The 12,306-nt window shown below is 27.5% G+C and overlaps 1 protein-coding gene across 1 annotated transcript in view; it reads right to left on the minus strand.

Annotated features, from left to right (window-relative positions):
* Window positions 1–11,870, minus strand: part of LOC117169887 (neprilysin-2-like) — a 32,722-nt gene extending 20,852 nt beyond the window's left edge. Inside the window, exons 1-5 of the mRNA XM_033356395.1 lie at window positions 11,819–11,870; window positions 8,493–8,738; window positions 8,204–8,412; window positions 7,951–8,127; window positions 3,417–3,878 (exon numbers count right to left, since the gene is read on the minus strand). Coding sequence (XP_033212286.1) covers window positions 3,417–3,878; window positions 7,951–8,127; window positions 8,204–8,412; window positions 8,493–8,738; window positions 11,819–11,870 — 1,146 coding nt within the window. The remainder of the gene's footprint in view (window positions 1–3,416; window positions 3,879–7,950; window positions 8,128–8,203; window positions 8,413–8,492; window positions 8,739–11,818) is intronic.
* Window positions 11,871–12,306: the final 436 nt, after the last annotated feature.

A 12,306-nucleotide genomic window follows, 5' to 3' on the forward strand; every position in this document is an offset into this window, starting at 1 on the left:
GGCGCATACTTTGAATAAAATATTTGTTATCATTCTCTTGAAATAAATGTGTTTTTTTCTTGAAAAAATACCGGTTTCATATGTATACACCTGGTATTTGGTAACCATATGACAATTTCAGCAACATTCATAACTAGTTGATGAGTTTTATGATTAGGAAAAAAGATTTAAGAAACATGTGCGTAGATAAGGCATTTGTCAAAAGAAAAATTTCATTTTTCTCGATGACCACTTTTTTAATTCGGAAATTTATAACAGTTTCAGAAAAAAATCATAATTCATTGATCAATTTTATGATTTTTTAATTAATTTTGAATAAACAAATGCATTTTTGGGGCATCTGTGGACGGAAAAATTTTGTTTTTGTTTTGATGTCAGGTTTTTTAATTTGTATCTTTATAGTAAATTCAGCAACATTCATGATTAGTTGATAAATTTTATGAATTTTTTAAAGAAATATAACAAACCGAAGTAATGAATGAAATAACAAACGAATATAAAAAATCCGGGCATCTGTCGGGGGCAAAATGTTTTTTTTTTGCTTTGACAGTCCTTTTAATTTGGAATTTAATGATAATTGCATTAATACTTTTACTTAGTCAATTAATTCTATGATGTTTCAAACAAATTTAATAATCATATACATTATTTGGGCATTTGTCGATGAAACAGTTTGTTTTTTCAATCTCAGTCCTTTCACTTTAAGTTTCTCAATACCTTCCTTCTTTTAAGAAGGCTGCAGCTTTAGGCTAATGCATGTGTTTATTAAATTTGATTCAAAATATAAAAGATGTATTAATTAATGATGACGTTTTCTGAAATTATCATGTAGTTGCAATAAAAAATACTGACATCGAAAAAAAAAGAATTTTTCTTTCGACAGATACCCCAATAATGCTTCTGTATATTAAAATTGTTTAAAAGTCATTAAATTCAATAATAAATTATTTATTTTTTCTGAAATTACCAGGAAGGTATTAATTAAATAGGTTGTCATAATAGAAACGAAGTTTTCTATCATAAGGTTTCTAATTAAAAATAATAACATCGAGGAAAGCGAATGTTTCTCTCGACAAATACCTGATTAATGCATTCTTTTATTAAATCTGTTTATAATATTAACAATAATAATCATAGGAAAAAATTTCTTTATCATTATATTGTTTTTATTTCAATTTCTTGCAATATGAATTTAAAAAATGGAAGTTATGGAAAATCGTAAAAGAAATTCTTCAAATAAATAATTTTTTTATAAAAATTTGTTTTACTTATTATGTGATATTGGATTATCTGAAACTATTGTTACTCTATAAAACTTATACGATTTTAACGATTTTCATGTTACTGATGAGCACCGGGAAAGTAAAATAGAAAAATCTGCCGGCTACGCGGGCACATTCTCATTTCGCGCTGTGCGCGCTGCTCGCTTCGCTACTATAAAAAATTTGAGCGCTCCTAGGGCGCGCGACTGTTGACTCTCCCATTTCGCGCTCGATGTTCTATTTATCTCGCGCTTCGCGCTCGATCATGTATTTACCTTGCGCTACGCGCTCAGTCCTTATATTTTCGCACATTCTTGGCCAAACACTTTTAAAATTAAGTCTCAAAACATCCACCACTGTAATTGTGTGATTGTGAATTCTCTTTCGTTAAAAAAGCTTCGCTCGAGAGTTTGAGCGCACCTGCGGCACGCGACTAACGGCAATCGCACTCCGCGCTTAGTCTTTGCATTTCTTTCGCATTCGGGTACAGACCTTTTAAAATCAAAGGTGAATGGACCGACAACTGTAAATTTGTGGTATTGAACTCTCTTTTGTTAAAGCTCTTTTGGCCTTAACGAACACATTCTCATCACGTATCTCGTGCTTCGCACTCGATTTTGTCCAACCTGTCAAATTTTATATATTATACAGAAAACTTTTATATCAATTATAATACATTTTTTATGTAATTCTGCGAGGGATTACTTATTAAAAAATTGAAAAATAAAAAGCAAATTGTCTTTATCGTGATTATTTTTGTATTTGTTCCTTATTTTGCTTTAAATTGTATTCTAAGCTGCTCTGAAACATGTATCATTTCAGTTGATCATTTCTTTTCTGTGCTTTTTCCCAAAAGGTAATTTTTTAATTTTCAATCTTATGTTTTATGATTAAAAGAAATTCTACTCGTTCTATCGAAAAGTGATTCATTAATTTCTGAGTACTACGAACAACCGTACATAGAATTTTTAAATCATGAAAAAATTTGGTTTCAAACATTTTTGGTACGATCAAATTAGGAATTTTCTACTTTTCGACCAAATTAAAAAAGTTGTTATCATAATCTTGTAGCGCTTTCAAAAAGCAAAGTTTTTCTTGCTTTGACTTTTTTTCATATCATGCGTTGTTTGGCTTAAAATGTTAATTTTAGTTTGTTTTAACGGATTTTGAAAATGCTCTATCTCTGATAATTTTCTTTTTATAAAAAAAAGTCAGGAGGATAAATTGTTTAAGTTTTAAAGTACTATGATCAACTGCGCATAGAATTTTTACATCTTGAAAAAATATGGTTTCAAAAATTTTTTGTATGATCAAATTTTGGATTTTCAACTTTTTGACCAAATTGAAAACGTTGTTGTCATAATCATGTAGGGCTTTCAAAAGGCAACGTTTTTCTTCTCTAGACTTTTTTTTGTATCATGCGTTGTTTGGCTTAAATTGTTCATTTTAATTTGTTTTTCTGGATTTTGAAAATGCTCTAAGTCGAGTCATTTTTGATTTTTCAAAAAAAGTTATGAGGATAAATTGTTAAGTTTTTTAAATTCTACGAATAGCCATACAGAGAACTCTTGAATTTTTAAAAAAGTGGTCTCAAAAAAATTCAAAATGTGCCCACTTTTTGAATTTTCATCCAAAATGGCTGGCTAACGAACTTGACCTTTAGTTTAGGGCACAAAACGAGTGTACCAAAGGGCAATCTAATAGATTAATTTTTGCAAAATTTATCGTGTTCACCGACAGACAAGCAGACATACAGACATACAGACCTACAGACAGACACACAGGCAGGCAGACACACTCGTAAAAACCTATTTTTTGGATTCAGGGGATCTCAAAACGTGGACATTTGACAAAAATTGGGGGGGGGGGGCGGTCCAATTTTACACAAATCTAATACCTTCTGTGATGAGAATGTAAAAAATGGTCATTTGTCTCGTGATATTTGTTTATTTATAAAACAATTGACGGCTTAATTTAAAAATCAGAATCGAAAGCTTTCTTAGAAATCTTATAAGCTTCTTGCCAAATTGTTATTGTCCAAATCTTTTAATATTTGTGGAATGTACGTCATTTTGAACCGAAAAAGTAATTTTTACCCCACTGTGCGTCGCTTCCCAAAACTAGAGATAAAAAATTGTTGCTAGAAAATCTTACCTCCTTTAGAATTTTCTTAAACTGTTGTTCAATATTAGCTGCTAATTCTTCTGCACTTTTCTTAGATTCTTTGTTGAAGAATTTCCTGACATATAAAGCACCAAAACTCGTTCCTAGTTTTTTATTTGTAAAATGCAGACAGGTCCTCCATTTAGCTTCGCTAATAGCACCATAGAACTCATGTGTGAGGTTAAATATTTTACTATTTAAATAATTGCCACTGTCCAGAATTGCTCTCCACAAAAGGTAATTGGCTAACACCCTCTTTGGTGTTTTTTTCATTAGAGTTTCGAATTTGTCGAAGAAAGAGGGCATGATGACGCGTATTAATGCATAGTCGTCAATTGCGGCCGACGGGAACAATGTGCTGAAATATTCCTTCCAGGGAATACTTGGATATTTCTTTGATAGTTCTTTCACAGACATTTGTTTTTCCGTCGGAGGGTCATATGTTCCGGAGATCTGGATTAAAAAAATTTTTTTATAAACGGATTTTAGCAATTCAAATCTGACAAGGTAAAAAAAAGTGTATCGGCATAGTTAAATGGGGTTCATCCATAAACCACGTAATTAATTTTTGGATATAAATACGTCTATGTGCAAAATTTCTGGAAATAAAACCAAGAATCCAGAGAGCATCGTGGTTTTGGTCTTTTCCGGCATGCTCGCATTTTTATTTTATTTCATTGCGCCTTGATAAAGGTGTTGTAACAGTGCCGAAACGTTAATGATTTTTTTTTTACAAATGTCATTTTATTGTGATTTGATAATAACTAAAATATAAAATTTAAAAGAAATAAAAAGAGAAGGAGGACAATTTTGATTGGTTTCCTTCTCATCTTTCTTTATTGGGCGTTTTGGATTATAGGACGTTAAATAGGATTATAAATTCAATTTTAATCTTATTTAAATTTCTTAAATTTTAATTTTCGACCACAAAGAAGGCTTCAGAAAAATAGTTGAACTATTAACAAGAAAATTAAATTTTAAAGAAAATGATGTAATATCAAAGATAAAAACGTGAATTTACACCAATAATGCATTTTTCTATCTAAAGGGATCAATTTTTAACAATATAGTTCCATTTTCAAATAATAAATATGAGTTTTTAACCGAAAATGGAACAGCTGTATTCTCAATTTAAAAAATTAATTTTCAAGAAACCAAAAATTAATTTTTAATTGGTTGCATTAAATTAAAAAACACAAATTTTTAACAAAATAATTGAATCCTCAACACAAATGATTATTCAAAAGAAAAAGAAGATTAATATGCTGCTCAAAAAGTAGTGCATTTTAAAATGAAATGTCGGTTTTTAAACAAATATTTTTTAAAAAATGTTAAACCAAAACTGGACTTCTTAAATTTTAAACAAAAAAAGATCCAATTTTATACGAGTTAAATTGACTAAAAAGACGAATGATTAACAAAATAGTTGAATCTGCAACCAATAAGGTCGATTTTCAAAAAAAAACAGACGAGTGTTCCACAAATTAGTTAAATTTTTAAACCAACGCTATAAGTTTTTAAGACAAATGTTAAGTTTTCAAGCCAAAAGAACAAATTTTCTACAAACCAGTTTAATTTTTAAACCAAAAAGAAACAATACTAATCTAAGCCTGTGATACTCAATATTTCAACAGAAAAATATTTCATATGAAAATGAAAAACATTTTAATTGAATAAAAAAATATGAGTTTTCAACAAACTATTTTAATCTTCAACAAAATATCGGAATATCCAACTAAATACCTGAATTTTCAGATAGAAAAGACAAATTCTCAACGAAAAGTGTATTTTATGATATTTTACCAAAAAATTTCTTTTTAAATAAAAAACAAGTTCAATGCAATAAAAAAATACCAATTTTGAACAAAATCTTTTTTTAATTAAAAAAGATACAAGCTAACAAAATAGTATAATTTTTAACTGAGAAAGAGAAAAATTCAACTATAAATGTAATAGTTAAGTTTGCAATTTAAAAGTAAGTTCTTTTTCAACCAAAAAGATGATTTTCTTAACAATAAAGTACAAGTTTTAACCAATTTATTAAATTTTTGAGTAAAAAGTTGATTTTTTAACCAAATATCTGTCTTTTCAAAAAAATAATCAAATTTTCAATCACACTGTAAGATTTTTTACCCAGGCAAAAATTTAAATGGAAATTTGGAATTTTAAGCCAAAAAGGCGATTACTGCATCAAACATTTGAATTTTCAAACAGAAAATAAATTTAAAACAAAATAATAAAATGAATTTTCAGCAGAGAAGATGAACCCTCAATCAAAAATATAATTGTAGACTTTTTAATTTTCACAGAAAATAATTAGCTTTAAACCAAAATATGTTGGATTTTTAAGTGAAAAGGTAAAATTTATACCAAACGGGATGAAATTCTAACTAAAATGATAAATCTTTAACTGCAGCATTTAAATTTTAAGTTTTAATATTTTATTTTCAATATAAAAAAGGAATTTTCGACAAACACTTTAATTTTCAATCAAAGACATAAATTTTTAGCCAAGATGATAAATCCTGAACCATACAAATGAATCTTAAATAAATTTCCTACCAAGAAATATTTCGCAGTCAAGAGAGATAAGCAGATTTCAACCAAAGTTGTTAAATTTTCAAGCCAAAAAGGCGAATTTTCTTAAAAACGGTTAAGCTTTAAATTAGAAAATAGTAATTTTAAATGAAAAAGTACATTTTCAATTAGATAAGTGCGTTGTATAATAATATAATTACATTTTTAAGCCGAAAAGAAGAATTTCTAACAATATAATTAAATTTTGTAAACAGATAATAACATTTTTTACCAAAATTATAATATTTGACTTATGAAATATAGATATTTAATTTTTATGCAAAGAAAGAGTTGAACTTTCAGCTAAAAAAATTAATTTTGTACTCAAAACGACGAATATTCAACTTGGGAAGTTAATTTTTTTTATTCTAAAATTTGTTCCTGCAGATTTATATTATGTCTTAGAACATTTTTATTTTCAGTTAAGTCGAAAATTTCACGCAATTTACTGAAGAAATAAAAATCCGAAATTTATATAAAACCGTTGCATATCATTTTTATCCTATTTCGAAATAAAATTGACCAACTGGCGTTTACGTTGAAGAAAACTTATAAAATATGCTAAAAGATTTTCACACATAATCGAAATAATTATATTATAGGACGTACTAGCAATGAGATAATTTGCAATGCACATTAAGTCTGTCAAATATTTTCAAAAAACAGGGTGGTCGCTGGACCGAGAAACTAAGAACACAAATTGTAAATAATTTGAAACTGACTTATTTGAAAGAGAAATTCTTGAGTCGTTAAAATTTCAAGGAACTTTTAAACTTCAAGCGTTACGATTTTAATTTTTTTATTTAATAATAATTAATTTGTAAGTCAAATTGTCATTTGTGGAACAATAAGAGTAATTTTGAGAGATATTCAGAGATTTTAAAAAGATTCAAAATGAATTAAAAATTTGAAATTATTTCCAATAATTTAATCAAAGTGTGTGTTTCGACAAAATCCGGCTATTCATATCAAAATTCTGGTACAAACCATGGCTTCATTTAAAAGAGAATGTATATTTTTGCATATTTCACAGGAAAAATTTGTAATCGTTTTAACTATTGTAAAAGATTTCAAAAAAATAAACAAATTTTTTGTAAGATTCCTAGGAAAATTCAAAATGATTTTTTGTTTTGATAGATTATTTGAACATTGAACCATTATAAAAGATATTTAGAAATTATGAAAAACTTTTAATAATGTTTCTAAAGTAACAAGAAATTATAACAATTATTTACTGAAATTTTAATTATCCACTGATGCTTCAAAAGTTATCTTTTTTTATTGAAAATGCTATTACTATTTATCTTTTTCGTTGAGGTTATTCATCTTTGTAAGCTGAAAAATCAACTATTTGGTAAATAGTTCAAATATTTTGTTTAAAATTGAATTAGACTGTTAAAAAAATTGAAAATGATTTTTAATGATTTAATTAGTTTTAATTATAAAAAATTTTGAAATAAAATTTTGAAGATTTTTAAGAAAATCTAAACTATGTAAAATTAAAAAAATTCACCTTCTAATTTACAATTTATTCGATTTTTGAAATTTAAAAATTGTACGTTATTAAGTGTTATTACTTTCTGTTTTGTAGGTTCAGTTATAAGCAATTGAATAAAACATTTTTGAGTCAGAAAAACTTTCAACTTTAATTTTAAAGTTCAAAATTTAAGAGTCTTACCTAGAGTTCTTTAATTTTCACTTTATCCTTTATGAATTCAAATGGAAAAATAGTTAGCCTTTGATTTTGAATTTTTCAATTTAATTAAACGCGAAAATTTTTACGAACCTGGAAAAGAACGGGAAATTATCGGAAATTTTTTTCTTCCATTAAAACGGCCACCCTGGAAAAACTTCAAAAGTTTTCTACGAATCTATTAGGTGACAGTTTTTCTCAAGAGCAATTTGTAAACCACCGTTTTTCGTAGGTTTATCATAATTGCATACTTACAACACCGAGTTTCATTTCGAATTCGAGGGATTCCTTTAATTCCTTTTCAGCTCTGGTTCTCTTTGCACCAAAAATAACAGCAACTTCGACCATAAGATCGTAGTAGGCTTGAACTTTCTTGTCGGTGAAGCCTTTTATAAAATATTCGCAGCCAATAGCAAGGTATGTTTGGTCGATCTAAAAAAAGTCATTTTTTAATGAAAATATTTTTGTTTATCCCAGGCCGTTTTTTTCTTTGCAAGTAATTACACACAAGTATCATAGACTTCCAGTTAACTTCATCACCCGTATCAACATAGCAAGTGAAGAAAAAATCCGTCTCAAATCCCCATTTCTTCATATCATAAGTTGCCTGTTTCCAATCGAAGTCTTTTTCTTTCCAAGAGTCTTCCAGGACAGGCCATCCGCCTAGTTTGTTAAAATAAGCTAATATTTTATGGAAACTATTTTTTTCAATCGCATCTATAGAAAAAAAGAGAATTAGTTATTTTTCTATGAAAAAGGTGTGTTGTAGTGAAGCTCAGATTTTAAAATACGCTTACTTGTGTTCATGCAAGCGTTGTAAAGACTTTTCGTAGTTTTGGCCCATCTTGGTTCATTAGATTTTATTGGCTCTTCAATGATAATTTTTAGTTGCTGCATAACTTTGTCGTCGATTGAATCATCTATTTGGACACGTGTGTCATCTTTCGGAATTACAGTGCTTTTTATGAAATTACCACAGGCAAATTTGTAAAAGTCATCACACGGTGCTACCTTTGGGTCCATATACTGCAATATCTTAGAAGCTGCGCAGTAAAAATATAATAGCAATCGTGAACTCAAAACCACAAAATATGGCTTTGCAAGATAATCACAGTTAACATTGGTGGATTTAAAGAACTCTTTATCTTGAATAATCAAAAAATCGGATTTCTCCAAAATGAGATGACTGTGGCTTAAATTAGTTAAAAATTAATGTGGAAATTAGGTAAAGAATTATAAAACACTGCTGAGGATACTAAGTTGTCGAAGGGGTACAAACTTAATCAGAAAAAATACAGCAAAGTGAGGATTCGTTTATTTACTACATATTTACGTTTTTGCATTATTCACATATAAGATTTTTATTTTTTAGTGTTATATATTTAGTTTCTTTTCATTAAAAGTTTTTTTATTAAAATTCGGATATTTAAAAAAATCCAACCTTGTTTTGAAGTTAGCTTGGTCAAAAAATTAAATATTGGGTTTTTTATAGTAAAAACGATCATTGTTTCTTTCCATTTTTTGGTCCCAAAAAAACGTGTCTATTTTTTTAAAGAACTTGTAGATTAAAAAAAATAAACAAAATAAGATACATAGAATCGTATTTGTATTTTATTTAAAATCAGCCCATTGTGACATTTGTTTTTTGAACTGTTTTAAAGTTATGACATCTTTTATGAAAAAATACACTTTTTTAACGCTGAAAATTTAATTTTTCATCTTTTTTTTTTAATTCGCATTTTCTAACTTTCATACATAAAGCAATATAGTTATAAATCTGTTAACTACATTCTTTTATATGTAAAAGTTAAAAAATATTAATTACAAAAAATGATGGAAAATTAAATACAAGTTTTCCCAGCACTAATTTTGATTCACACAAACTTATTATACATTTAAATCAACCCTTTTTTCTCTTCGGAGTTTTGTTCTACAATGCATATATTCCGAGAAATTCAATGTTAAAAAAAAGTGTGTTTAAAAGAAATATCATAATTTTAAAACGGCTAAAAAAAGTAATATGGGGCTCATTTTAAACAAATTCAAGAGAATTGAATGAAATGCCTAAACATTTAAGGTGAGTTTTAAATACCTCAAGATGAACTAAGCTAAAACTTTGTGAAAATCTATTAAATTGAGTGTATTTAGAAAAACTGGAAAGCATTTAAAAGAATTCAGCATAAATAAATAAAAATTCAAGGCTAATTCCAAATGAATTGCAAGTTTTAAAAATACCCTAAAGTATTTCAAAGTCCTTGAAATCCCTTCAAACTATTTAAATAAATTAAAAATTTCCTAAAATATTTCAAATCCTTTGATATATTTTGAAAATCCTTGAAACTTTTTAAGCCCTAGGGACGTCTGAGAATCTTTCACATTGCTCTCAAATATTTTAAATCCCATTAAATTATCGGAATAAATCAAACGTTCCTTTGTAATCAATTGAAATAGCCTAAAATATTCAAAATCCTTTTAAAGCGTTCGAAATCCCTTGACATTTTTTAAATCTATTGGAAATGCTAAGGAATTTAAAAAATATACCTTAAACTATTATAAATCATTTGATAATTTTATGAATTGATTCTTAGGATCAATTAAATACAAACGTTTGAGAAATCAAAAAAACCTATTGGATTAAGTAGATTGAGAAGAATTCAAGTGAATTAAAAAAATTCTGAAGTATTTGAAAGAAGTCACGATAAATTGATAAGAATTCCAAAAACTCATTTGAAAATCCTACGAAATACCTCACTTCCTTCGAATAAATTCTTTAAAATCCACTAAAATATTAATAAAGCCTGTAAAATTTATAACATTTGGCAATATTTTCTGAAAACCTTGTAGGCCTGTTATGAGGTCGCCATAATAAACTGAAGTTTTGTGAAGGTTACTTGTGTGAATATTTTTAATTTTTAAAATTTCGATTTTTTTACTTGGATAAACCTTGGAATACTTTCGTTAAAAGTGTTAGGGGTAGTTTTTGGTGCTTGAGAAGTATTTTTGTAGCATTGGAAAGGTAACCCGGATTATTTTGAAGCTGAATCGTGTGAATATTTTCTGAAATATCCTAAATACAACAATTTTATAGTTGTATTAATAATTGCATTGCGTAACTTTCGAAACAAATATTTACTTAATGGGTCACTGTTCTGTTGAAAAAATTCTGATCAAAAATACTATCTATTTTCAAGTTTTTTAAAAAATATATCTGCACTGATTGTTGATAACTATCTTCGATGATAATACAGATTTCTTTAAATTGACTCGTATTATATGCGTAAATCTTTGTTAAGGATTGAGTTTGTTTCTCAAAAAAGATTCTTCTTTCGATCTCTCTAATAACTTAACGGAAAAGTACCCGGTCGGCAATCGGAAGTCCTGTGGTTAGATTTTCTGTGGATCGAAAAGAGTAGATATTTTTTCAGATAAAGCTTAACTTCAAAAATAAGATTCTTTATTCAAAAAACCCAGCTTTCATTTTTTCACATCCTCATACTTTCTCATAAAGCCTGTTTGCAAAGAACAAGATGAAGTTTCAAAAAATTAGGTTATCTGTGAAAGAGCCTTAGAAAATTATTATTTGCAGAATGTATTAGAGTTATTAACAGAAATCACATTTATAAATATTTTAATGAATGAACAATGAAATAAAAAGAGTACATAAAGCTGAAGCGTTATTATCTAAGAGACCGTCTATTTCGCGAAAACATGCGCAGTTTAATAATATTATAAATGAAAATACCTATTATCACCTGTATTAAATAATTAATTTGGACATAAAAGGCACCTACTTCCGGTTCATTTCAGATTATAAGAAAAATGTATAAGTATGGCGGAAAAGTCAAAGTGAACCCTCACTTAAAACCTCAAAATCATTATTTGTGTACCCTGACTCAAAAAAATGTTTATAAATTTTAAAATATAGTCTATACTATATCCTTTTTTCTTACGTTGTACCATGAATATTTCAATTTTTTTTTTAAATTTAAACATTTAAAGAATGTTTAAAAAGTCATTTTCAAAATCCAATATTTCAATGCACGTGTAAAAAAAGTCGTTGAATTTTTGGCAGAAATATAAAAAATTTATGTATTGAAAATAATGTGCAAAGAATTATACATACCAGCATTTTTACAGTCAGGAGTTAAACACATGCTGCTAATTCCTGGCTTCATACGTACTGCATGTAGAATTTTGCACCTCTGCAGAATACAGAAGAGAAAAATATAAATGAGAATTCTTATTTTTATCATATCTTCCTGAATTATTAGCATTCTTCAACTTAAAATTGTCGAATAATGTTTTTTTGCCTACATTTTTTTTACATAGAAAGCTTTTTATAGAAAATCTGAGAAAACATTATGAGAAGGGAAACAGTTTACATTACTCGTATACAATTCTCTTGAAGAAACATTGCATGTGACGATAATGCGTTTGTCAATAATGTTGATTGATAGTTAGATAAGATAATTTTTTCAACTAAAAATGGTTAAAAAATAGCCTTTTCTGAAATTTAAAATGTTCTAGAAAATAAAATTCAGAGTAAAAAGTTAATACATAACTCGTGTACTTTCGTATGTAAAGATAATTTTGAGTGCTACATTTTTACAG

The sequence above is a fragment of the Belonocnema kinseyi genome, chromosome 3 (genome assembly GCF_010883055.1).
Source record: "Belonocnema kinseyi isolate 2016_QV_RU_SX_M_011 chromosome 3, B_treatae_v1, whole genome shotgun sequence".
NCBI classification, from domain to species: domain Eukaryota; kingdom Metazoa; phylum Arthropoda; class Insecta; order Hymenoptera; family Cynipidae; genus Belonocnema; species Belonocnema kinseyi.